General features: G+C 45.7%; 1 protein-coding gene across 1 annotated transcript in view; it reads left to right on the top strand.

Annotated features, from left to right (window-relative positions):
- Positions 1-16,663: 16,663 nt before the first annotated feature.
- The window catches only part of AGK (acylglycerol kinase), a gene marked incomplete at both ends in the record, with an annotated part of 31,726 nt that continues 22,071 nt past the window's right edge, over positions 16,664-26,318 (top strand). The window contains 3 exons of the mRNA XM_079549682.1: positions 16,664-16,773; positions 22,409-22,448; positions 25,705-25,784. Of these exons, the coding sequence (XP_079405808.1) occupies positions 16,664-16,773; positions 22,409-22,448; positions 25,705-25,784 (230 nt within the window). The remainder of the gene's footprint in view (positions 16,774-22,408; positions 22,449-25,704; positions 25,785-26,318) is intronic.

Genomic DNA, 26,318 nt, shown 5'->3' with positions numbered 1-26,318 from the left:
CTACTGCCTTAGGTCATTCTAGGACAGCGTGAATGTGTTGGCTAATTTCACAAGTGATGCTCCATCATATCAAATGTATTGTACTTTCCATTGCTTCCTCTAAGTTACTGCAGAAGAGGCGAACAAAGTTGTTTAAATACGACACAAACCGGAACTTCTTGCTCCGTTACAATCCAAGGTGCTAATCTGCAGACACGGGCATTTGGGTACGTGCATTCGTGTTTGCAGGACTATGGCCCTGAAGGATAATTTTCGTGGCAGGGTTTAGATCAGGGAACTAACATAGGGAATTGAGAAACCCCTGTGACTTTGAAATGGGAAAAGTTGCAAAAAGCATCACAGGAGTTTGTCGAAAAACTGGCTGCATCTAACAGTTTTCTTTTCATTATTTATTTATTTATTTATGGTTGGGTTTGTTTCTATCCAAACTGGCAAAGAACTCTGTATTTCCATCAATTACAGTCCTGTCTGGTAACTAACTAAACAACCTTTTCATGGAAAACTAAGAAATAAGTAAGTAAACTGTCAATTGTGGAATGTAAACTGATTAAACAAATAAAGAACTCATGTTGTGTGTTTTAAGAGACTGTCTGCTTGTGTCAGAGGTGGGGGCAGGCACCTCACACCTCAGTGCCCCAGCTGAAGGATGGAGGGAAAAGAGGAGCTGGGGCCCACAATTTTCTAGCTGATAGCTCTTCCTGAGGTGAATGAGTTTTGCATTTGGTAGGATGGAATCCTTCTTGCCACCAAGGAGGCCGTGTCTCAGATATCAACTGCAACAAGGAGCAGAATGGAGCATGAATGAAGGAGACAGCACTTGCCACCTGACTGCTTATGTGAGTAAATCCTGCGGGGCTGAACAGAGAGATGTGGGGCAAGAGCTCGCTGCACACCCTCAGGGCAGATGAAGCGAGCTAAGGCTGTGCAGCAGCTTGGTCAGCACTGTGCAGGATTAAATCCCAGGCACGGATGCAGTCTGAGCATGACTCAATGAAACCTCTCTGGTCAGAAGCAAACAGCAGTGATAAGGGCTGCTCAGGTCTTCCTTCTCTGCCATCAGTAGAGGCAATGTGATTCATTGGTGCTAAAAATGGAAGCCTGCAAAACTGTCTTTTCAGCCAAGGGGAAAGCAGGTGCCCTCTTCCCTAGCAGCAGGGAAAGCTCCGGCAGTGCAGCCACAGGGGCATGGAGCTCAGCTGCTCAGTGCTTTTGGAGGAGGGGGAAGGAAGAATGTGAGAGGAAGGAGCCAGCTGCTCCATGAAGGGTGAGCAGGAGATGCTGTTGTGCAAAGGCCTGACTTCTGGGAAAATTCATAAGACCACAGATTTGCAGTAGCCATGCAAAGGTTGAATTTTAGCCCCCAGTGCACTGTGGATCCCTGTGGCGTCTGGGATGTGCCAGAGCCTGCAAGGCTTATATGCAAAGCAAACAGACAAAGAGAAGGGAAGACTCATTAGCCTCACTACTGAGGCAAGAATGCAGGGAGAGAATTAAATATCTCTTTCAGCATCACACAAGCTACCTCTGGCAGCTTGCTGTGCCCTTGGTAAGCTGGCTCTGCTGGGAGCTCAAGGGCTGAGGCTGCCACACATGGATGCTGCCCTCTGGCTGCACAGGCACCTGCACTCCCCAGCCCATGCCGTGAGATGTGGAGCTGCAGCTCTGATCCCTCGTGGTTCAACTCTGCCTCTGAATCAGTGCCATCTCCTCCATCACCTTTCCATCGCTGGAAGTCACCACTGGCTTAGGAGGGAAAGCTAATGCCTTGAATCAAGGCATGGGCAAAGAGTCTCCAGTCTCCAGCAGAAACACAACCAACCGCTCTCTTCCACAGGCAGGATGATCTCATGATGACTTTTCTGGTCAGGAGCACATCATAGCTGCAGCAGGTTGGGGCTATACGGGGAGAGGATGCTGGTAATGAAATGCTTTCATAGTTCAACACTCATTATCCCATTACAATATCATGCTCTTCCCTAACGTCCTTCTAAGGAGCCAAGGCTGAGTTTTTTTTCCTGCAGACTCAGACCATTAACAAGTCACATTTACTAAAATTCTCACTCCCTCCCTGCCCAGGGGAAGCACGATTGTGTTCATTTGCACTGCGTGGAAGTGGAAGAGCTGCAGCAGCTCATCTGTGATGCTGTCACCCTGTTAGCTCACACCAAACACTGCCTCATGTCTGTTGGGGACTAGCAAAGGCTGTTTCCCTGTAAGAACAACACTTTTCCCTAGATTGCTTGACTCTTTGATATTCCTTCCCATCCTCAGACCAACTCCTAGTCTTCTCAGACCTGCAATTCAAAGTGCACACCCCTGGTGAAAAAAGATTCTACCCACAGCTGGCTATGCAGAGTGAAGGCAGCAGCCACCCTGATAGTAAAGTCTGGAAAAACTCAGCTCAGTGCCAGATGAGCTGATGCTCTGGGCATGCCCAGCGGCAGGACATCTGTATTGCCAGCAGAAACACTTGGATAGACACTACAGGCTGTGGCTAAGCTTGGGGCCATCATCTGTCCCCCCCATCTCCCCACAGACAACTATTTCAGTCAAAATGTGGATGTCAGTGAATGGGAGAAATGGAGGCATGAAAGTTCTTGCTTTGGCATTTAATAAATGGTCACAGCAATGTTCAAAATATATGCCAGGAACACTTCATACAGAGAGGGAGAAAGAGACCCTGACATAAGGAGCATGCCATTTGGAAAAGCAGACAGTCAGAAGGTGAGAAAAGGGAAAGCCTTTATAACGCCAGTAGGCATACGGAGTTGGCTGTATGCTTTTGAAGCCATTATGTGCAAGAAGCTGCTAAGCACATCAATGGTTTCTGATGGCTAAATAAGATTCAAGTGAGGTCTCACACATGCACATGTGCAGGCATACATGCACAAAAGGTGTAGGTAAAGCACTTCCATCTTCACAGCAAGGCAGATTTCCTCCTTTTCTGTTGTGTTTTCTGACAGGATTCCTTTACACCGGTCAGAGAAAAGGAGGCTGAGGATGAAACAAGTCATTCCACGCACTGAACAAAACCATGTATTTCAGTTTTATGCCATGGTTTCTGCTTCATTTAGCTGAGCTTGTTCCCTTTGGGAGTTCTCTAAAGAAACACCGTTTGCAGAGGCTGATGAGGGGCTTCCAAACTGGGGTCACTGCTGGGTCCTCCTGTCTGTCCCTCTGTTGGAGGGTGTTTGTGCATCACTGTGTGTTCCTCATCACTTCTCAGCTCCCCATTTTCACAATTAGAAATCTGATGTTCAGACTTCCAACGCTTCATCAAACTCGCTTTCAAGTCGCCAGCAGATTCAAAGGTTGATGGGGACAGATGGGTAGACGAGAAGTGACAGACTCTTCATTTCCTTAGGAAGCCTAGCTAAAAATACATGTTCTGAGCTCAGCTTTTTTCCACGAAGATGCACACTGTCCTGGGTGTCCCAGTGAGGTCAGTGGACTCAGGTGGCGGCAGCCCCGCACCTCTGCCCTCTGCCGCTGCCCTCCTCACCAAAACCCATAGGGCCGCCTCGTCTCCTCACAGCCTCTGCCGTGGGCCTTTGCTTTGGGCCTGGAGCCTGCCAGGGAGGATGACTGCAGCACCTTTTCACCATCTTGCCAGTAACAACAAATGAATTTTCACCAACCATGAACACCGTGCACCCCTGTGGCCTGGAGGCTTGTAGTCCAGGCGAGGGCAGTGGAGGAGGCCCGAGGTGGCCTTGAGACCTGATGGGCAGGGAGCTGCCCCAGGCAGCCCCAGTGCATCCACCCTGCTGAGCCTCGGGGTTCCCAACCTGCCTGGGGCTGGCTGGCGACTCTCCTGTCAGACCCATGCTGGCAGGAGTTTAAACTGAGGAAGTTCAGGCTGTGAAATTTAAGGGGGAGAAGACAGAAAAAGAAAAAAAAAAACCCAAAAACAAAACCATGTATTTTGCTTTTAGCACCTTTCTTCTCATTTTCTCCTGAAGTGCCAGCACCTTAAATAAAAAGCCTTTTGTTGCCTCGCTGCTCTTAACACCCAGTCACAAACAAGGGAAATCTTCAGCTAGCAAGCTTTACCCTGAAGGGTATCACCTCTGTGTGCAGCCCTTTATTCTCCTTCCTCTCATTTCCCCTTTGCTGTCACATCCTCTCCTGCCAGCTCAGAAAATGCTTGCCTTTTGCTCAAAGGGATCAGAAGAGGTTGAGGGCAAACCCTGCTCTCGAGACCTGCTGCTCAGCTTCCACTCCACCAAGAGGACGACTGGAGGAATCACATCACTAATTTCCTATTTCATGTGGGTCATTTCTAAAGCTGCAAACCATACCAAGAGATCACAAGGCCCCTTTGTCCCTACTTCCTTGCGCATCTATGAGGAATATGGGCTAAAAGGAGACTTCCTGCAAACTGAGCTTTCTGGAGAGCCAGGCTGGCAGATCATTCTACCTAAGCAGCAAACGCTAAACCAGAGGCACTTGTGCCATATATATATGTATATATATATTGTCTGTGTGTGTCCTGGATGAGCCCTGTCATCACAGCAGAACACTGCAAGTATGCAGCACAAGATGTGATTTATAGGGAAATCTCTGATGTCTTATTGCTCCTCACATACTGGAAGACTTGCCCTGCTCTCTAAGAGCCCTCATGGCCTGGTTTCCCCTTTGTTTCTCCTAAAACTGGCTGCAAATATAATCTGTGGTGCATTTTTCCATAGGAAAATGTTCATAAGCAAATTTGTCCAGAGGAGGGTCACGGAACTTGAATGGGGAAGGGATGAGATTTACAGGCACTTATGCCATCAGGGGTAGGATATTATCCTCCAAATACCTATTTTATTCTTTCTTTATGGATTCGGGAGAGTTCCATGTTTCTAAAGACTCTTCCTATGTTGTCCCTTTGCCCACTTTATTGAAGAATGTAACTGGTCACATATATATTTCTATTATATTTGCAGCAGTAATACTGAATTATGGAAGTACATGCAAATTTGCGTATTAAAACAGAAAGGGATTTCAATTACTTGGATGAATACAAAGCTGGAATTTGCTGGGCCAGCACAAAAGGCAATGTCTAGTAACCTTTCCCGAGTTCATACTAAATGCAGCACCTCTCTGCCTTGGCTCTCTCCCACATATTAATTTGCACGTGCACACACGCACATGACTTACAACTCCCTTGATCACTTAATGGGACCCACTTTACTTTAAGAGGTGGATTACTGTTTTAGCCATTTGGCTGAGAGTGCCAAAGAGTTCACAGGCTCATCTGTGCTATTCTGGAAAAAATTTCCTGGCCAAAATGAGCATTAAGTATAGGAATGGAACTGATGAAAATGATCAACATGGATATGGATGCTTTTTTCTACACCCAGAGAGGAAACCATCATGAGTGGTTCTATCAGGTGTGCAATGTACTCATAAAATGTTCCAGATCTATTTGCATACATTTACAGAAGAAAAAAAAGAAAGTACCTTAAATTTGTCAGCATTTATTTTACCAGTTAGACAAATGATGGCCTACTGTTGGATCAGACTGTGGATCAAAGCTGGAGATGGGAATTGTTTTGATACATGTTCAAGTGGCTCTGTGCAGGTGTAACAGAACTAAGTATAACTGGGCACAGATGACAGGCAATAACAGCCTGAAAATCTGCCCTTCTGCTCTTCATGAATGTATTTCCATTTACTTTCAGAAGCTGAGGATCAGACCTCTTATCTCTTAAACACACGTGGGTCAGAACTCCTCTGCAGTTTTGCTTGTCTCAGTGCAGTGCCAGGAGCTGCTGCTTGTCAAGAAGAAAATGACGGCTTCCCAGTCGCAAGCAAGTCCATCCAGGATGTCACCCAGAAGCAGAGGATGAGCCCAGGAGATGCTGGATCACTGTCACAGAGCTCAACTTTGTTGCATCTCCAGCATCCCCCAGGGCCTGTGCAGGGACTAGTGTATGTCGTGAGATTCCAGCAATGTCATCCCTGCTGAGAGTTCTCCCCACTCTCACAGGAAGCATCTGACCATTTCTGGTTCTCACCATGCCTGTATGTGGTGATGGAATCATGCCAAATAGCCAGGATCTAGAATAGAACCTTGTGATTGAAACAAGGTTTTCTTGAACCATTCAAATCTTTCTCAAGAAATAATGTATGAGAACAATCTGCTTCAGAATTATCCATCACTGACTGTGAGATTCCAGTACAATTTGGTTGCTACATTGCATATATTTTTATTCTCTGTTTGTTCAATGAGTGTTGCACTTGTAATGATGAGATTACTGGTAGTACCAAACAGACTTTCAGAATGATGAGAAGATAATTAGATGATATTCTGAGGGTGATTTCTGTTTAAGACACAGCAACTATGACATGGACTATATGAATGTGGAGAAGGAAGATAACAGTGCTTATTAACCTAAGATACAGTGATTCCCAAATTACCAGGAAATACGTTTCGTTGAGGTGAACGACATGGTGATTGATGTTTGGCCCAAGCTGGCCCATCTGTTGCGAGGCATGACTCAGCTAGGCTCAGAGGAACTTGATGATCTCCCGAGGTGCCATCCAACCCCTTCAATTCTGTGATTCTCTGACCTGATGTTTGCTGCAGCCACAATGCCAGCTTCAGCATAAACTGCGAGGTTTTGACAAGCCCAAGTGATTGAACCGCACACCCAGAAGGCTGCCGGCTTCCAAGAGCTCTGCTTGTTCAGCTCCCATCACCTGTGAGTGACCAGCAACAAAAGCCTGACAGCATAGCGGTGACAGGGATGCTCACTACAAAATCAGAGGTTGAAGACCCTACCTACCTTTCTAAATCAATCCTTAGTGACATTCCAGGATTACAGTAAGGAAACTGCTGCTGCTGCATGGATCTGTGGCTCCAAGTGGGACAAGTGGCCACATAGCCATGAACCCACAGACTTGGTGGATGCCCACCCCTCCTGGGGACACATCAGGCACATTCTTCCTCTCTGCTCTCTTGGCTTTGCCAGAAGACTCACCGTGACAGAGGTGGCAACCTCAAGTGAATACACAGCTGCTGCTGTCCCACTGCTCTCGTAAAGTGCTGGCAACCCCTGTACATCCACACACACAGATGCACAGCTCTGGGATGTGCCCTTTGCCAGCCAAATGGAGCACCAAAATCGCCCGTGTACACATGGTGAGTCTCAGCAGTGCCTTTAGGGGCTTGTGGAAGATTTTCCTGGCTTATGGTTGGGACTTTTCAGTCCCTGCAGGACTTCCACACATCCATTTCGATTGTAACCAATAACGAGGTTTTCTACATAAGGCTTATTTCTAACAACGCATTCACTTCTATATAACTGTTAGAGGATTACGAGTCCTATTTTCTTCCAGACAGGCTATTTGATCTTTGACTGCTGCTGGGACATCTAAGAAAATGGTGCTGTCCTTTCTTTTTTCTTTTTTCTTTTATCTATCCTCTATATTCCTTCTCTTGGAAATCTGATTTTCTAAAGCAATGCTCCCAGCCTTAGATGGGGTAGCATGGGTATGCAAAGTGATGGGTTTTGTGTAAAACCATGTGGAACAGCTGCTTCCTCTCAGTATTGTGCCACTTTACAGAGGACTCTCTAGCTATATAACTGGTGCTTCGCTCAAACAACCACATACTTAGGAGCAAGAAGATGTCTTCTAGGTATCTTTGGAAAACCAACTGGAAGAACAGTGGTTAAAGGTAGGAAAGATTTATCTTTTGAACCATGTTCACTTGAACAACAGGGCGTATTGCAAAATAGGTACTGCTGTATTATACACTACATTTTACGTAGTCATATATGAAAATAACAGACAAAAATATTTTCATATTTTCAGAGGTACTTATTTGCAGTGCATTCTCATAATAGCTAGCATTATTAGTTTAAGTAAAAATGCATGCAAAATTGATGAGATGCTATGGAAGCAGACACATTTTCAATATATTTCTTTTTTGAAACAATCCTGTCTGTACCCAAAGTTAACGCTGAAGCCATTTTTGTTAGGGTGTTATGTTGTATAATATTTCTTGTTTATGTAGAGCTCCTGTTCATTATGTGCTTTGGCTTGGAATTCAGAGACACGTATAATGTAGGGTGGAGTACATGATCTGCAGAGGTCTCTCCCAACCACTACTATTCCAGGATTCTAAGAAAAGTTTTTATGATTTATTAATTAAAGAGAAGTGTAACCCTGCTAGTCCCGCCGAGGCGGCGGCCTCTTGCAGGGCGGCTGTGGGTCCAGGTCACTGTCGGCGCTCCTCTTCGGGGGCCGCCGGGCCCTCTCAGGACAGCGGCCAGGAGCGGAGGGGCTGCTGCTCCGGGCAGAGGGACCTGCTGCTGCCTCCTGCTCCGTCTCCTCGCGGGGCCGCTCCGCTTCCCTCGCCGTGCGTGCAGCGGGGCCGTGACGGGGACCCGCACGATCGTCAGCCCCTGCTGTGCTGGGCTGCTCCTCTCTGCTGGATGTCGCGGTGCTGCCAGAGAGTGCGGGCACTGATGTCACCTGCGGGGAGGCTGTGGGGCCAGGGGCGGCCGCAGGGCTGTCCTCCTGCCCCCTGACTGCAGGGCCCTCCTCCTGCGCCCCAGACACGTGGGCGCCCCGCAGACCCAGCAGCCTGTGGGCCTCCTCGCTGCACTGGTGCACAACGATGTGGATGAGCCTCTGGACGAACGTCTCAGTTTCCTCCTCCAGCACAGGCCACATGAACTCTATCAGCTGCTCTCTGTCCAGCCCGATGTCCCAGAGAGCATCAAAGATGAAGCTCTCTGCTGCCATTACCGGCCGCCAGTCATTGCCAAGGATGACTCTCAGCTCGTGGCACAGCCTGGGCATCACATAGTCCAGGATCTCCCGGTGCTGCCTGAACAGCTGTGCCCAGGTCCGAGGCCGGAGACCGCCCACCAAAGGACCCTCCTCTGCCTCCTCTTCCTCCATCTCCTCATCTTCCTCATCCTCCTCCTCGTCTGCCTCCTCATCCTCTTCCTCATCTGAGAAGGGCAGAGGAGACAGCGAAGGGGATGATGCAGGGCTAGATCTGCTGAAGTTCAGAGCAGTGCCTTCCAGGAAGGAGGCAGGTACAGGTGTTGCTGGAGGACAGATGATGAAGTTTAGGTCCTCATTGTCATCCCACGCAGCGACCTTGACCACTTCCATGTCCCTCCTGCAGAGCGGGCAGCTCTTCTTCTGCTTGCCCCACTGCAGGATGCAGACGAGGCAGAACTCATGGCGGCAAGGCACCACGTAGGCCATGTCCTGGCATGCGTCCTGGCAGATGGCACATATGCATTCCTGCTCTGCTGCCATGGTCCTTATGCTGTGGCTCACTGGGGAGTGAGGATGAGGTGTCGCTCCTCTTCACCAGTGCCACAGGGGTGAATGTTGCGCACTGCAAGAGAGAGAGAGGCCGCAGTCATTCTCCATCCCGTGGACAGACCAAAGAATAGCCCAGGTCCCTCAGCTGGACACCCTCCTGGCCCCATACCTGGGCCACGCCAAGCTCCCCGCACCCTCAGAGGTCCCTCAGGCTGCAGCCCTGACCCTGGCAGCTCCCCGAGTCCCAGCGCTCACCCAACCTCTTCCCTGGGGGACGTGTCCCCAGCTCACCTCTGCTGCTGCACGTGCGCCACGTGGGGCCCCGGCTGCCTGAGGCAGGCAGGCCAGGGAAATGCAGGTGATGGCCGTAGGGACGGGCAGCGAGAGCCGCTGCCAACAGTGCCCAAAGCACAGCCCAGCACCCAAGAGAAATGCTCGTTCCACCTCCAACCTCGCACACGCGCTCGGCAGGAGTCCAGGCTCGAGACTGACTGGGCCAGGCTCTGCCCAAAGCTGAGCAGTGGTGGTGCTGCAGTCACAGTGCATCTCTTGGTGACATCACAGCCTGTTGCTCGGTGATGTCACCACGGTCCTTCTGCCCCCACAGCAGTCGCCCCAGCAGGACTTAGCATTTTTGTATCCATATGTGCATTTAGGGCAACCGCAGTGCCATTTAGAGGCACTGCCCCTCCCCATCAATCCCTTTCTTGTTGTCCTGATCCTCGTGTTTTCTGGTAGCTCTGAGCCCTGGCCTGTGCCTTCTCAGAGGCCTGATAGATGCTTTTGTCTCTCTTTGTTGTTTTCCATATACCAAGAAGAGCTCTGAAAACATTTTATTCCATGGAATTGAACATCTATGATTCTGTGGTTCTGATTCCTTGTGATGCAGTCCATTGTACTCCTTGTGGTTTTGGTCATACAGTAGACATTATCACAATTTGTGTTGCCTGCTGCAGTTTGTAAAATTCCATACACTCTGTCTCCTCTCTTCTCTGACTTCGGATTCTCTACATATCTGCAGTGTCATTGCACTGCCTACACACTGTAGGACTCCCTCTCAGCCAGGTGATTTCTGTTGCTTGGCTAAGTTTATATTCTCCGTTAATTCTTAATTGTGAATCTTCTGCTTGTGGTTTAACTCCTCTATTTGTTCTCTCATAGTGTTTCCTTAATTTACTTTATTCCAGGTACCTTATGGTATTCAGTGCTTAAATTACTTTCTCCATCTGTTCTTAAAACAGGAAAGCAAGAAATCAAAGTAAGCAAAGATATCATGTAAATGGAGTCAGCAACGCCTGTGCATTTGGAAAGGCTAGTAACTGGTTCAAGATGCTTGCATTTAATATGAAATACAAGACTGTTCTAATCCAGCCTTGTCAAGTCCCAGAGTCTTACACTGCCTTCATCATTGCCACAGATTCTGAAAACAGCATATTAAGTGGGAAGTATCTCTGAACAACAAGAAAAGCCAAGTCAGCCTTTCATATGACCAGACCATGATGTGATGTGAATTAAAAAAAACAAAAAACAACAACAAAAAAACACTACTCTGTTTGTAATGGAAGAAACTATGGAATTCAAAAGCAGTGTCTGAGTCCTGTGTCATAATTAGCACGAAAATTAACATGAGAATAACAACAGCTATTTTTAAAACATATCGCTTAGCTACTTTCTGAAACATAAAATGCAATGTAAAACTGTGCAGAACACAAACTAGACACAGAGCTTGTTGAAATACACTTGCAGAGAATGCTACAGAGTTTAGACAGAATCCCTTTGGATGAACTCAGATGTCCTCCACAACCTAAGGAAACTGTATGTATGATAGGATAGGCAGATCTGTAACTCCAGCAAATTTTTTGATAGTCAGAGTGAAAAGATGGCCTTTGAGATATTTGAAAACTATGAGATAATTAAAAAGCAAGATACTACACCAGTCTGTAGTAACTCAGCAGGATTACACTTTTCCTAAGTGATCATATTTTGTGCTCCAACATCCAAGTCAGACTAATTGTCTAGCTTCTGTGGTGGCAAAGTTATCTGGTCAATGAAGATGAATGGGAGTGGTTCTTCATTAGTGATGAATCTTCTCATCCAGCCTTTGACTGCCACCGATGCTGCAGACCCCAACTCCACCTAAGGACAAGTATAAAACAATACGTTGTCATAGGGCACTGGTATTGACTTTGGAAGAAGTGGAATTTTGAGTATACACAGCGGTGTTCCAGGTATATGGTTTAAGATGTCAGCCAGATGTGTGCAGCGATGCACACAGCTGAGTCAAAACAAAATGAAAATAGAAGCATTTAGTAGGAAACCAACTGGGAATCTCTTCTTCCTTCAAAATGTGTCTGTTGCTCTTTGATTACAATTGCCCAAGGCCCATTCCATCTGGTCCATAGATTAGAATGTCATTGCCTCAGTAAAAAATGAATCACTGCTGCAGATGTATTGGTAATTTTCTGGAGTTTTTCTGCACATAATATCATCTGGCTTTGGGATGCAACCAGGATGGTATACAGCAGTATCAGAATTTTCAGGCAGCTGATATCTTAATGAAGCCATAGGTATGTAGTACATAACAGTAGCATGAAAGCCTTGGTTTCCTACCCATTCTCTTATCCAGCTGTACAACAAATGGGGAGAATACAAATTTATTTATTTACTGTCATTAAACAATGAACATTAATCTCTGCTGGAAGCAAATTACCTGTGTGAGAATCTGGTGGCTGTAAATCATTCACTCTGAGGTTCTGTTAGTGGCAGTGTCAACACCTGCGGAGTGTTCTTCTGTGTTACCAGCATGATGGATGCCAGCTTCCACCACCCAAATGGGTGCTACCTACAGATGCAGGATGAGTGACCTTAGTCTGGACCAGCAGAACTTTATAAGAACAGAATCCCCTACCAGTGATTTAAGTGATGTCCTCAGAGTAGCCCTCACTGACATCTTTAATGAAAGCAAGTAGTTTATCAAACACAGAAGTTGCTATGGGTTTTTATGCATTGGGTTTTGTGCTGCTGAGTGAAGGGATTGATCCTTGCCTGGGACACTGTCCTTGTTCTCTCATTCAAAGCAGACCTGAGGGAGAACCAACCCAGCTGGTGCTGGCGATGGGACACGATGGGGAGCCAATATTTCTGGCCAGCTCCAAGATCACAAGCCTATAGCAATTTTTTTTCAGTTGCCCTGCTACACTTAAAGCTTGGAGCCAGGACTGCTCACTCTAATGCCTCAGTGGCACCTGCATTTACTGAATCCAACTAGGTTGGGAGAAGGTGCAGAGCCTCCTGAAATGTCTCTGCTAAAGGAACAACCTCCTGAGAAGACTGCCATAGAGAAATTTAATGGGTTTCTGCGACTGTTCAAAAGCTGTGAATATCTCCATTCATTCCCTTGGAAAAAAGGTTAATAAACTCTAAGAACTGGGGAATATTTCTGTATAATAGTCCAGCCATGGGAAGAGGGGGCAGGGCAAAAAAGCAGTGTTTTTTTGCTGTAGAAATATGCTGGACACGCTCCTGAATTTTGATCTAGGGAGGGTGAAGCTCATATTGTGTTCTGCTTACTGAATAGAAAAGGAAAAGTGGAGGGAAGGAAATGTAGGGATTATTCTCACGTAGAGTGTTTCTGAATTACCCATCCAAAAACTCTGTCAGTGTAATTCAGACCTTTCTCCACACCAGTGGAGCAGGCACTGACTGCAGACATGACTGCCCCGGGGGCTTGCACCTTTGGGCAGAGCTGAAAATGAGGGCAAAAGAATCCATCATGAACTTTTTCTGCTATCACAGATACAAAATTTCTCTGGTTAGCTTCAGTGGCTGCAATACACCCTGTTCTTATACAGAACAGCAGCCAGGGTGGAATGGAGAGGGACCTAAGACACGGAGTGGAAAAAAGGCTGCAGATGCTGGGCCCATGAGCACAAGTAAAGAAACACCAACTGGAAAATCCACCAGAGACTTCAGCTAGCATGAGAACCCCTAGACAAGGAAACAGCATTTTCTGCCGCTCAGTCCTGTGAGAGAGACAGGCTTGTGGAGGGAGAAAAGTTGGAGATGTGGGAATAGTGCAGTATGGCTGCACTAGTAAGGCTGCAGCTCCCATCCCACAGTTTGATCTGGAGAGACACTCCAAGGGACCAAGGACAAGGACTCTATCCACTGTATATCATCTTGGTGCTCAGGGGCTGCAGAATTAAAGCAGAGCTTTAATCTCCCTTGAGAGGCCAGAAGTGTGGAGAGATTTGCAGTCTGGGAATTTTTCATCAGCAGCACAGAAGCTTCAGGTTTCTGTACCAAAAGATATTCCCCCCACACCACTCTTGCCACAGCAGTATCAATAAGGTGTGTAAAGGGAGGTGCTGGGGACAGACAGAGCTCATCCTTCATGCTACCAACACATAAAGAAACTCCTCCTGCTTTCGCAGAGTGTTGATGCAGAAATGTACTGGAGACTCAGGATGGGGTCACCCAGCTCAGCCATATGTGGATTATCTGCAGACCATGTGGCTAGAATTAGCTTTCAGGCCGTGAATTTGAATAGAAGACCAGCTGGTGGCTGGGAATAGGACTCTGTTCTCAGCTTCCCTGGAGGTATCAGAAGGTTCAACTCAGAACTACATACCATGTGAAGAAATCAGTGACTTCAAACCCGTTCCCAGAGGAATGATCATGGCAGAAACACAGCAACACAGATGAGTTAGCTGAGGTGAGGACAAGTTGTGCTGAACAGAAAAGGAGAATAAATCATTCTCTGTCCTTGACAATGCTTACGTATGTACAATCATAGGACACTGTCAAGTGGTAGAAAACATCCCTCCTCTACTGTTTCTGCCATGTACTCTAGCTAAGAAGAGAACTTACCTGGTCAAACATGTGAGTTTTCTAATGTTACAAATATATCCCTGAAGCATGGTCTGGGATGAGGCACAGATTTGTCTTCAGAATTAATTTGTGTGGTAATTTTAGGTGATAAATCCCAAGTCAGTTGTGGAGCAGCCTTTCAAACACTGAGTTCTTTTTACGCAAACCATCCAGTGTAAGAAATCATAAGAAACCTAAGCACATATTTCAGCCTCCTCCAAGCAGTCTTCTGAAAAAGGTAGCAGTCATTTCACTTGACTTACAAAGAAGGACTACAGCATACAACGTAGAGGATGCTCAAAATCAGACCTCTATCCTCTCATTTTTCATTGCACTTATTCTAATACCTACTTCTATCGATTTGACATGCAAAAACTAAGAGAGCTAAAAAGGAAGTATCTGGTACATGTGAGAGCGTGGCAGGTGTGATCTACCTTGAGGGCAATCAAACAGCCACAGCCGAAAACTAGGACATGCATGTTTGCCAGGAGGGATTGCAGAATGGACTCTGCATCCTAAGTAAAGCCAGATAATGGGATAAGCACACAATCTGTTGTTGCTGTCTGCAATGTTTCTTCTAAGGGCAGTTGTCAAAAAGCACCATCTCAAATTTCTAGACCAGTTTCTCAGATAACGTCCCAAAATGGCTGAGGTGGGAAGGGACTTCTGGAGCTCTTCCAGCCTGCTTAAGGCAGGGGTCAAGTCCTTTTCCTGATGATGTAGAAAGACAACAATTATTTGAGCTAAAATGCCTTGGTTATACTAACACAATTGTGTTTTCATGCATATGAACTCAGGAAAATTTCCATTCCGCCATCTTAGAAACATTCAGGCTCTTCTCAAATTGCAGCATTCTTCTAACTTCACTGAACCTGTACTGGCATACTGAAAAAGGTTTATATAAAAAAATCCAAGCTCGTTTTGGAAGCGTTGTTAATAAACATTACAACATTCCAAAGATTTGGTTGTGAAACAGAAGCTATAACAGATCTCTGTAAATCACTTGTGGCAGCTCATGACAATTATGAATTTGGATGAGATGCACTGAATAGGTAAAGCCAGAATGTTTAGTGGGAAGAGATGGCTACTGGACAAGGGTCTGCCTGAACCAGACATCAAAAGCAACAGTAGGGAAACCAATCTGCAGGTTTTAATCTGCTTTCCTCATCAGTAACAGTAGAGTGGCTTCTGCCCTCTCTTCTGCATCAACATGACTCTTTCAGAACAGACTTTTAAGTACCTCTAGTCCCAAATTTTGCCTCCATCAGTCCACTTTTATTAATACACAGATCCTCTGTAAGCACTAGTCCTTGGCAGAAGGATAGCGTTCTCCAAAAGCAAAGCACACCCTTACACTACTTGTTTAGCCAACAGTCCACTTCGAGTGGTTGCCCCTCTGCATTCCTTTCTCATTTCTCAGCTCATCTCCCTGGTATCTCTGCAGCCATTTGCACTCTGCATTTTGCATCTGATGAAGCCAGGCATGAATGCTGCACCAGGCTTTCACTTCTGGCTTCAGAGAATCGTAGAATCAGTTGAGTTGGAAGAAACCTTTCAACGCCATCTGATCCAACTCCTTTGCAATGAACAGGGACACCAACAGCTAGATCAGAGTGCTCAGAGCCCCTCCAGATCATCCATGAGTGCCTCCAGGAATGGGGCATCCCCTGCCTTACTGGGTAACCTGTGCCAGTGCATAACTACCCTTATCATTAAAAAAAAAAAAAAAAAAAAAAAAAAGCCCTTTTCCTTATAATGAATCTAAAACTCATCTCTTTTAGTTTGAAATCATTTCCCCCTATCCTACCACAACAGACCTTATTAAGTCTGTCCCCTCCTTTTTATTGAGAGGCTGTCCCCCCTTTAAATATTGAGAGGCTGCTCTCAGGTCTCCCTGGGCTGTCTCTGGGTTGTCCCAAAGGTTTGTGCCATCGTGAAGCTGGGTCACTCAGTCACATCTCCACAATTCCCTGTTGGAATGTTGGCTCCTCACCAGCTGCAGGACATCCTTGTGAGCAGGGCACGGGTGGAGATGTTTCCCCACGGTTGGCGATGTTTCCCCATGGTTGGCGATGTTTCTCCTGGTGCAGTGGTCACTTATTTGGTGGGACTTGGACATCAAATCATAGAATCACAGAAACACTAAGGTTAGAAAAGACCTTGGACAAAGTGCACGCAGGTGAACACCATCCCATGCCCACCATGCCCACTGACCACATCCCTCAGTGCCACATCCGTGCAGTTTTGGGACACCACCAGGGACAGTGACTCCACCAATACCCCGCTGCGGGCCACCTCACGGGCTGGAGGCGACTGCACCGCGTCTACGAGCACAGAAGCACGGCCACGAAAATATGTTCCCTTGTCATTTTTTGCTTAGAAGTGACCTTAGGGCCGGCAGCGCGGAACGCAGGGCCATGGCTGCCGTTTCCAGCCGAGCCGGGCGGCGGCGGCGGCGGACTGCGCGTCGTTTCCCTTGGGGTGCGTGCAGCGTGGCCGCCGCTTCCTCGGCGGCATGGCGGGGGCGGGGAAGGTGTTCGCCACCCTGAGGAACCACTGGAAGAAAACCACGTTCGGTGTGTGCTTGCTGAGCTGGGGGGGGAACTGGCTGTACGGGAAGCACTGGTAAGTGCCGCCCGGGGCGGAGGGCTGAGGGGCGGGAAGGCTCCGTGTCCCGTCCGCTGTCGGGTCGGGCTGTGTAGCAGAACTTTTGGTACCTACGTTTCGGTGCTTTGCGGTTGTTAGCGCCACGTGTAGGGATGGTGCTTTCACCTGCATGACACAGTGGGGAAAAAGTGTTTACACGTTCCGTTCTTCGGTCTTCCCCTTTGTCTTAAGAGGTAACGCAGTGTTTCTTTACTGTGCATAGGATGCGCAGCACGGGAGAGCCCGTGAGCATGAGGGCCTTGGACAGAACTCGGAGTGACTCTAATGCAGACTGCAGCCCTGCGGCAAAATGCTCTTTTAAGAATCATAAAACGGTTTGGGTTGGAAGGGACCTTTAAGGTCATCCAGTTGCAGGGGCGCCTCCCTCTAGACCAGCTTGTTCAGAGAGCTGAACGGTTTGGGAAAGGTGACGACTGTTGAGCCATTTATTGAGCTCTGTGGAGGATTGTGTTAGCCCTGGAACAGAAAAAAGACTGAATGGACTGAAGATTCTGATGGCAAGAGTGTGGCAGTTCCAGCGTGGTCTCAGATGCCCTTTTGCGCTGCCCTGTGCCCACAGAATAGGATCATAGAATCATAGAATTGCTCAGGCTGGAAAAGACCTTCAAGATCATCAACCTAAACCTCCCCTGGTGCAACTTGAGGCCGTTTCCCCTCATCCTGTTGCCTGTCACCAGTGAGAAGAGACCAGCCCTGCTCAAATACCATTTGGGTATTTGAAGAGAGCAGTAAGGTCTCCCCTCAGACTCCTCTTCCTCAAACTGAATATCCCCACTTCCTTCAGTCTCTCCTCATAGGACACACTCTCCAAGCCTTTCACAAGCCTTGCCGCCCTTCTCTGGACCTGCTCCAGAACCTCCATGTCCTATCTGTATTGAGGTGCCTCAAAATGAACACAGTACTCGAGGTGGGGCCTCACCAGTGCCAAGTACAGGGGCTGAATTACTTCTCTAGTCCTGCTCACCACACCATTCCTGATATGAGTCAGAATGCCACTGGTCTTCTTGGCCACCTGGGCGTACTGATATCTGTCAGTACAGAAGGTCTTTTCTCCTGGCTGCCCATAGCAGGGATAGGCTAGGGGCCCTCTTTGCAGTTTCTGTTTTGCTTCCAAACGTGCTAGTGGATTTTGCGTTTCTTTTCATGTCAGTCACTCCGGGTTCCTTTGTTTCTATATCAGTTATACTTGGACACATCAAGGAAAGAGGCGTACGTGGGCTGTCTTGGCTCTGTGTCATGCTGTTAGTAGCATCAGAGGCTAAATTACTATGCACCAGGCATACTACTGCACTTATATTTGCCCTCTTAGAACAGATTAAAGGTTTAGTGAAGTCTTGTGCTTCATTTTCTGGCATTGCAGGAGCTTCTGATGAAGGGGCTTGCTTTAGCACAGCATTGGTTCAGATTAGCCTCTGACTTCCTGGAATTAGCTGTCTGAGGTGTTGCTCATTTATTTGCAGCTGAAAAAGAGTTTTTCTCCCCTCCTCCATCCTTCTTCTTGGCTTTTCCATCCTCCTGAAATTTCTGAAATGTTTCTCTTGCAAGGAGAAGCTCATTTGCTATTCTGACTTCTCAGGGTTCGTTCTTCTTTTGGATGTGGAGGCTATGATGCCTGCATAAAGGGAAGCTGCTACTATCTGCCCTGCAAATAAATAGTAACTCTTCTGTAGTCAGTCTCAGCCTGCACATAGGGACAGAAAAACTCTGGAGCACTTGCTTAAGACTTTGGGCAATGCTGCATGGACAGGTGGGGACACGGAGAATGTTACCTTCTCCAAACTCATCCTTTGTGCATCTTCCCTGCTGGGAAGTTGCTTAATTATCCCAAGCTGGGAAGGACCCGTAAGGATCGTTGAGTCCAACTGACGGCTCCACACAGGACCAGCCAAAACTCGGACCCTGTGTTGCCCCCCTTCCAGCACGCTGTGGGCTGTGTTGGGGATCTGATGTGGATGCTGTTGTGTTTCATAGGCTGTACAGGAGAGAGGGGCACTGCAGTGAAAGGGTTCTTCTATGAATTAGTCTGAAGGTTGTTGATGGTCTGTAAAGGCCAAGGCATTTCTTATCCTGGTCTTGTGTAATACTTTTTTCATATTTCTGCATCAGTGTGTTAGCCTTTCATCTTTGTTCATCCTTGAATGACCTAGAAGAGCAAAGAGGAAATCTTGTGCTGATTCCCCCTCCACCATTTGTGATTGGGATGATCTAAATATTTAGTATAATGGGCAATGCTTTTTGAAAAAGATATCGATCAGGAGGTAGCAAAAGCTTTTCATGTGTGGAGTGATAGGCGTAGTGTTTGGTTGAACTGCTGTTAACTAAAACCCTGTTGCTGTTTTTGGAAAACCTCAGTGAACCTTCACATTCCTTTATTTCTCATAAAAGAGCATCTAAAATCAGTTGCCTTCTATTTGGGGTAGCAAATACCTTATAGTATTGAAGAAATACACTGAGTTCTCAGTGCTGTCATATATGAGGTTATCTCCCTTTTATATCACTGGATTACATGAACTATCATCATTTTAATCAATAGCATATTGTACTACAGATCTGAGGGATGCTGAATTTTTTATATACTGGATCAAACCTTACATGGCATGCGAGTTGCCTAAGGCATGCTCATATTCAGTTCTGCACTTCTGTTTAATGTATCCAGACAAGACTGATTACAGAGAAGTAATCAACTTGCCTTTTAAAAATCTCTTTCCTTACTTAATAGGATGGAAAAAGGGTACACAGCTTAATTCTGTCTGTGTTTCTGAGCAGTAGCTACTGATGCCTGTTGACTTCATTAGCTTAAGGAGTCATAGTATAAAATTCAAATTGCTTTAAATTGTACTCATCATCTTGTATTTCTTGAAATGTTTCCTTACTGATGAAGAAAGCAGCAAGACAGCATATTGTAGGATTGTTTTAAAATGTTCACCAAATGACTTCTCACCTTTCCAGTTCATGTCCTGAAACTACTCTCCTCAGCAGGGCTGTTGCTGCCCTTCACACATCCCGAATGGTGCAGTGACCCACCAGAGATGGCAGGAGCAGCAATTTTGTCTCTTGCATGATGGATGCCAGCTTGACTGAGTGTGCAATTTGGGCAGAGTGTTGCAGTGGTTCCACTCGGTGAGTGGTCATCACCTTGTTAGGTTGGGGACTGCTGTATGGTGCTGAGGCGGTGGACTCCTCAAATGCTCTGCTTAACTCTGTATACACTGAAATATTGACATTCTCCATAGAAAATGCTGGCAAAGCATCTGGGCCTTTGTCTGCTTGCTAGCCATCTGAGTGCTGTTGTTATCTGTAATTTCAATGTTGGTCTCTGTGTGGTTGCCAGCTGATAACTCACTTTGTCACCTTTCCATGTATCTTCCTGAGTGGAATGACTTTATTTCATCAAATCTTCATCAAAAACATGGAGTATAAATTCTGTGTCCTGGGTGAAGCTGATGCAAAGCAAGGTTTGTCTTTCCTGGCTTTCAAAAGCCGAGGTGAGAGTAAATGCTGATATCGAGCAAAGAGGGTGCTGTTTTGGAAGCTACCAAAAGCTGGGCACTTGCCCAGGGGGTGCAGCCTCAGCCAGGGAGCAGACAGACTACGTTGTGCACATCTGTGCTCTTCTGGCAGGAGACATTCAGGACGACATTGGTGACCACCAGTCCCTGTGTACAGCTGTGATGCAGAAGGAGGCCTGTGTACTCACAGATACAACTGTGTGTGGGTGTACTTGTGCTTCTTTTTCCTCTTAGAAGTGAAGATAGCAAAGCACTGACACAAGTTAAGGATATAAACATCTTCCTGTTGCCTGGCATCATTAGATAGCTTTAAAATACATTCAACCTGTGAATGTGGTGGGGATGGCGTGGGACTGTGTGTGCTGTTCTGCTGGAGAGGAACGTCAAATCATCCCTGAGTTTCTGATCAATAAATGGTTCTTCTGGTCTTTGTTCCAGACAGGGCAGTGTGGGCGTAGCCTGCCTTGATGGAACTGGAATTAGCTATGGCACTTCAGCTTAGCCCTGTACACAAACCTTTCCAGGCAGAGTTATTTTAACTGATGCTCTTTCCTCATATTGTTGCAATCAAACACAAGCGCTGCTTCTCTAGGTCGTATTTTGGGTACTTAATACAAATGGCTTACTGCTTTGGTTTTATGACAGTTAAAAACACGCTTATGCCTCTGAGGAGTTTTTTAGACATTCCAGTTACTTGTTATCTTGGTGAGCTGTTATTTACATATTTTCTTTTTCCAGAATGAGTTCTCCAGTGGTATTTTTATTATTACTAAGAATAAATCTGTGTCTTTCTTTTTCTTTTTTTCTGTAGAGCTATTTTCTCAGAGCTTTATATCTCACCTAAAGTCACCCTACTTCTCCTTTTAGGACACTGCATCACCTGTGGGTGTTGTCAGTGCCAATGGCTTACCTGGTTCCTTTGGTAAATAGCATAAGCTTGTGACATTGTACAGATCATACTCCTGCTGTGGTCCATCATTCTGATCAAGGCTTTGCCTACTCTTCTGCCATTCCCACTGCAGAATTTGGCCCAATGAAAATACGTTGTGGTAGGAATGTGCTGCTTCCGTAGTCAAATGGTTTTCATGGCTTGCCTTGGATCTTTTTAATGGGTGTAGCATGCATTATGCTGACTGTAACTTTTTTTTTTTTGTACTTGTGATTTTTGAGACAATAATACACTGTCTTGTCAGATACTGCTGAAGGAGAGCTGATGGATCATTGGTTTTAGCACAGAGAGGGGAATGTCTTGTAGCCAGAGGACAGATGAAGCTACAGAATAGGACTCATTTTTCTGTCTCTGAAGCCCAATGGGGCATTTTTTTGGTCTGGAGAAGAATTGAAGTGTGCTGCACACTAAGTAGCTCTACTTCCAATTTGCTTACCACCAGCATACTGTCTTCCACTTTGCTCATGTCGCAAGCATACACATCAGAGTCTGGAGTCTCTTTCTGACATGACTGTCAGTGGCATATCTAATACTGTTATTTCTTCTTTATTTTGAAGTTTCACTGAGGTGTATTGGGTTATTTCACCTCTCTGGCCTTAGTCATGCTCAGACCTGGGTACATGGTAGGCCCTGCATTAATGTGGTCAGCTTACAGACTGGGGGAGGGAGAGTTCACAGCTGTAATGCGCAAAGATTTAAGTCTATAGAAGTTATGCATAAAGTCAACTCTAAATCCTTTCTCTTGTCCCAGAATGGTAAGTACCTTCAGTATAAATAACAAGCAGTATTAACTTTTATTTTTAAAGGAAAAGCAGCTTGGATCTGGAGTACAGTTATGTACCAATTCAAAAATAAATCACAGTGCTACAGTGTCTCATGGCTTATGTAATCTCAGCACACTGGTCTTTGTTTTCTGTTTCCTGTAGAAAGGGTGTTTGTGTGCGCATGCAGAATGTGCTTAAAAGGGTGCGTTTTATCCTTAAACGTGTTAAACAGGCCTTAAAGAATCCGTATTTTTATTTTAGAGCAGTCAGAGCGTGTGTGAAAAGGGTACACACCTTTATCTTGAAAAAGAGCAAATTGTCTTAAACTTACTCAACCTAACGTCCACTCTCTGTTCTGTCTTATCTAATAGCGATAACCTGCTACGGAGAGCCGCGTGCCTAGAAGCCCAGGTAATACCGTTTAAAGTGATAAAATTAGATTAAAATCCCCCTCTTATCTTGGTTGTGCAGGGCTCCTGAGATGTTCCCAGCAGGCCTTCTCTACGTGACAAGCCTTGTAATGCTGCCATCTGTGTTCCCTTGCTCCAGTGCCAAAGGGCGGGCAGGCCTGCAGCCCGAAGCTGGGGCTCCATACCCGCCGTGCCCTGGCTCTGCTGTTGCAGTGGGTGGCACAGTGCCCTCGTTGGGGTGTGAGGTTTCAGCCATTGCTCCAGCTACCTGTACCTCCATTGCTGCAAACTGAATTCCTCCATGCATGTATCAGAGATGCTGTCCTGATGGCTCTGATTGCCTTGGTTGGTATGGTGTAGATTTTAGGAGTCTTTCTACCTCCTAGGAGTTAATTTCAAACTCACTTCTCCGTGCCGGTATGTTGGGGTGTGATACTGCTGCCATCACTGCTACGTACTGGGGCCGAAGGAGAATGATAAAAAGCATTTTTCTCATTAAAGAGCTCTGCTTGAGGTTACCCTGCTTCATAGCTGCAGTGCAGTGAATAATCCCAATTTGGGGCTGCCAGATGTTGAGGGAAAGATGTTCACAGGAACCTGATCTGAACTGTGGAACTGTTTTGCCAAAACAGATGTAAGGGAATTCAAGTCTTCTAGAATGATAATGGAGAAAAAAAAAAAGTAATGTATAATGAAAAATATAGTGATAAATAAAAAGCAAAAAAATATTACTTCCATAAATCATACCTTCACAGTGAAATGCAATTTCAGCTCAGACTATCTGTTGTTCTTCATTTTTATGTTTTCTATATTAATTTTCACTGCAGAGATCTCACGGTGACAGAAGTTGTTTTTATATTGCCAAAAATAGCAGTTTTTGCCTCAGTGTTTGACGCATGCTGACCAATTCCTGGCATTATAAAAAGAAAGGTATTGATGAAGTGATGTACGAGGAGAAATTTCAAGACCTAAGTGTGTGTGTTGTCATAACTGCTAAGGAAGGACTGACACGAGAAGGTGGTTCTATTGTGGAAATTGTAACTTTACTGTTTGTTCATTCCAGCCATTAAGCGATGGGATCTGTTCCATTATGGCTTATTCTTGTAAACAAAAGTGCCATACTGTCAATAGGGCTTCCTACAATTGCTGGGGGCAAAACTTGGGAAAATATCCTGCGGAAGACTCCTGTGTTAGAAAGGAGTGAACCAGAAAGCTTTGTAATCAATTCTCACTGTAATTTCCATTCTCACCGAAGTGTCAGTGCCAAATGCTGCTTGAGAACGCAGCAACGCAGCAGCGAGGCATTAAATGTCCGATTTGCTCTTTGGAATAGCAGCAATCTGTAATTGTTTGAAAAATGCTGTTTGCTCTTACAGCACTGTGTAAGTGCTGGGCAAAATAGAGGCAGACTCACTTCATAACAAGACTAGTCAGGGTAAAGCAGGGAGTTTTCCCTGTTATTTTTTCATGTTTTTTTGAGCTCTCAAGCCTAGTACAGCACCACATTGGTGATAACCCACCTTCCTGCCAAAGAATCCCCTACAGCAATACTTCCTGCAAAGACTCCACCACACACGTCTGAATTTAGAGATGACTTTGTGATGACAGCCTTGGGGTTGGCAGATGATGATAGAAGGATTCCACAATAGAGAACTCATTTACAACACTGAAAAACCTTTTACACGTCCTTCTCTTGAATAAACCAGTGTCAGCTGACTATGGACTTCACAAATGTGGGCTCTGGCTGATGTTGCTGAGCTCTGGGTGTATATTAAATAGGTCCTGCTTAGGTGGCAAACTGGTTAGTCAGTCAAGTGGGGATAGTTTCTTGTAAAGGCATATCACATCTCTGTTTACATTCATAAAGCGTTGTTAAGCCTCACAGAATGGGGTTTTTCATAATCACAGAGTAGTGAGTTTCTTCCTAGAAGTCCAGAAACACAGTGCTTGGATTTGTACATTTAACAAGGAGCTGGAAAGGATATTGCCTTTCTGAAATTATACTTTCTTATCCATTCAGTAATCATTTTTAATGTCCTTAAGTTGACCGCAAAACTTAAAGAATGTTGCATTATTATTTTTTTATTTCCTTCTTAAAAATCAGAATTTGTTTTGGAAATGCTCCTGTATGTAACATCAATATCCTCATCTGTTACGTAAAGAAATGGTCATGCCAATACTCGTACATTTTTATGAGCCCGTTTAGATTGTTTAGAGCAAGCAAATGCATCACCTTGTGCTCTCCCAAGTAAATAATCCTTTCTAACAGCTGTGATGTGTCATATCTTTCCCAATCCTGCCCTTCTAACAACAGCAGTAAAACACAGAATCATTTTTTTGCCTTTTTTTTTTTTTTTTTTTTTTTTTTTGGTAAAGCTACAGAACAGCTGGTTTGGTGCCATTTCTTTGACCATTCCTTTGCTCACAGCAACTTCCTTGAAGAAGTTTGAATGTTTCCATGGCGTGGCCAGCTCCTTCCAGTTGAGGCTTCCTGAACAAAGCTGGTGAGGGAAAGTCCTTTCAACTTCAAGCAGCTGATGATCGCTCAAATCTACAGTGTTTTGTGCACCATGTCCACCTTCATAAAAATTCCTGACAGGGGATAAAGCTTTAAAGGAGAAGAAAGCAGGGACAGTTGACTCTTGTGTTCAGCACAGCAGTCTTTTGTTCCTGCTTTGCTTCTGAGTCTTCTGGTTGGTGTTGCTGAACACGTCGGCACCGCCGGGCTCAGAACCAGTTTGATCTTGTGGTAGTGGGGATGCCTTGAGGTGAGTCGAGAGGGCTCTTGCAGAGAGGGGAGTAATGTTGGGGCTTTGCCTTTTCCTGCCCCTCGTGCTGGAAAACCATGGAGATGAGTATGAACGGCTGAAGTGCACAAGAGGCTGTGTGAAGTAGCTCTCAAAGAATTTAAAATCAAGGCGTCTATTCAGAATGGGATGAAAAGTTGAAGAGGAATTTGGTGATTGTTACAGAGAGATGTAGTATCATGGGTCTTCCTTCCCGTGACAGAAAGCTAGAAGCTGACGAAAAGGAAATGGTGGATGAATCTTAAAACAAGTGTAGATTTCTTGTGATGCTGGCATTATCTGTTGCCAAGAGTTCTGATGTTTGAATGGGAGACCTGTACAGTGACTGAAAATGGAAGCAATTTGAATGTTGTGAGGCTTGGAAGCCTGTTGATATTTGTGGAGATGGATTAATTTGAACTCCCTTACCATCATTCTTACACTGAACTGTGATCTTTTTCTCTTGTTCAGGTTTTTGGCAACGAACTGATTCCTTCCAATATGCCTTTGAAGAAAGCGACAGTTTTCCTCAATCCAGCAGCTTGCAAAGGGTAAAATTCCCCCTCCCCTACTCTCCTTTCTATATATCTAATTGCCATTCACTACAAAAGCTGGCCAAATTTGAGCTCATTTATGTCCCCCTCTGATGCCAAGCTGCTGCTGTGTAACTACGCCAAAGTATTTATCACTGAAGATGTTGGGATGGCAAATGGAATTAGATGCTCGAATTGAAAGAATGACTTCCAGATACTTTATCCAGGATTTGAGTCTTTTTCATTCCTCTACATCCCTTGTATGTGACATGTTTACCTCAAAAACCGTAGAATGTTGACCTTGATTTCTTTTAGAGTTGAGGTTATCCTCAGTGATCTGACTTCTGTAGGAACACGTCCTTGAAAGGGATGTGCCCACAAACTGGGAGGCTAAATATGGGTTCAGAGCAAGACTCCTGGAAGAGGTCAGCTGCTGCTTTTGCATACTCATTAGTAAAAAAAATATCTGGGATATGATGTGTGTCTGCTTCTGCTCATCAGCTCAACTTCTCAGCTGCATCTCTGAAGGGTTCAGTACAGACACCATAGGAA

The sequence above is a fragment of the Tetrao urogallus genome, assembly GCF_951394365.1.
Source record: "Tetrao urogallus genome assembly, chromosome: 1".
Classification (NCBI taxonomy): domain Eukaryota; kingdom Metazoa; phylum Chordata; class Aves; order Galliformes; family Phasianidae; genus Tetrao; species Tetrao urogallus.
Note: the sequence above shows the minus strand (reverse complement) of the source record. Positions and strands in the feature narration are given on the sequence as shown.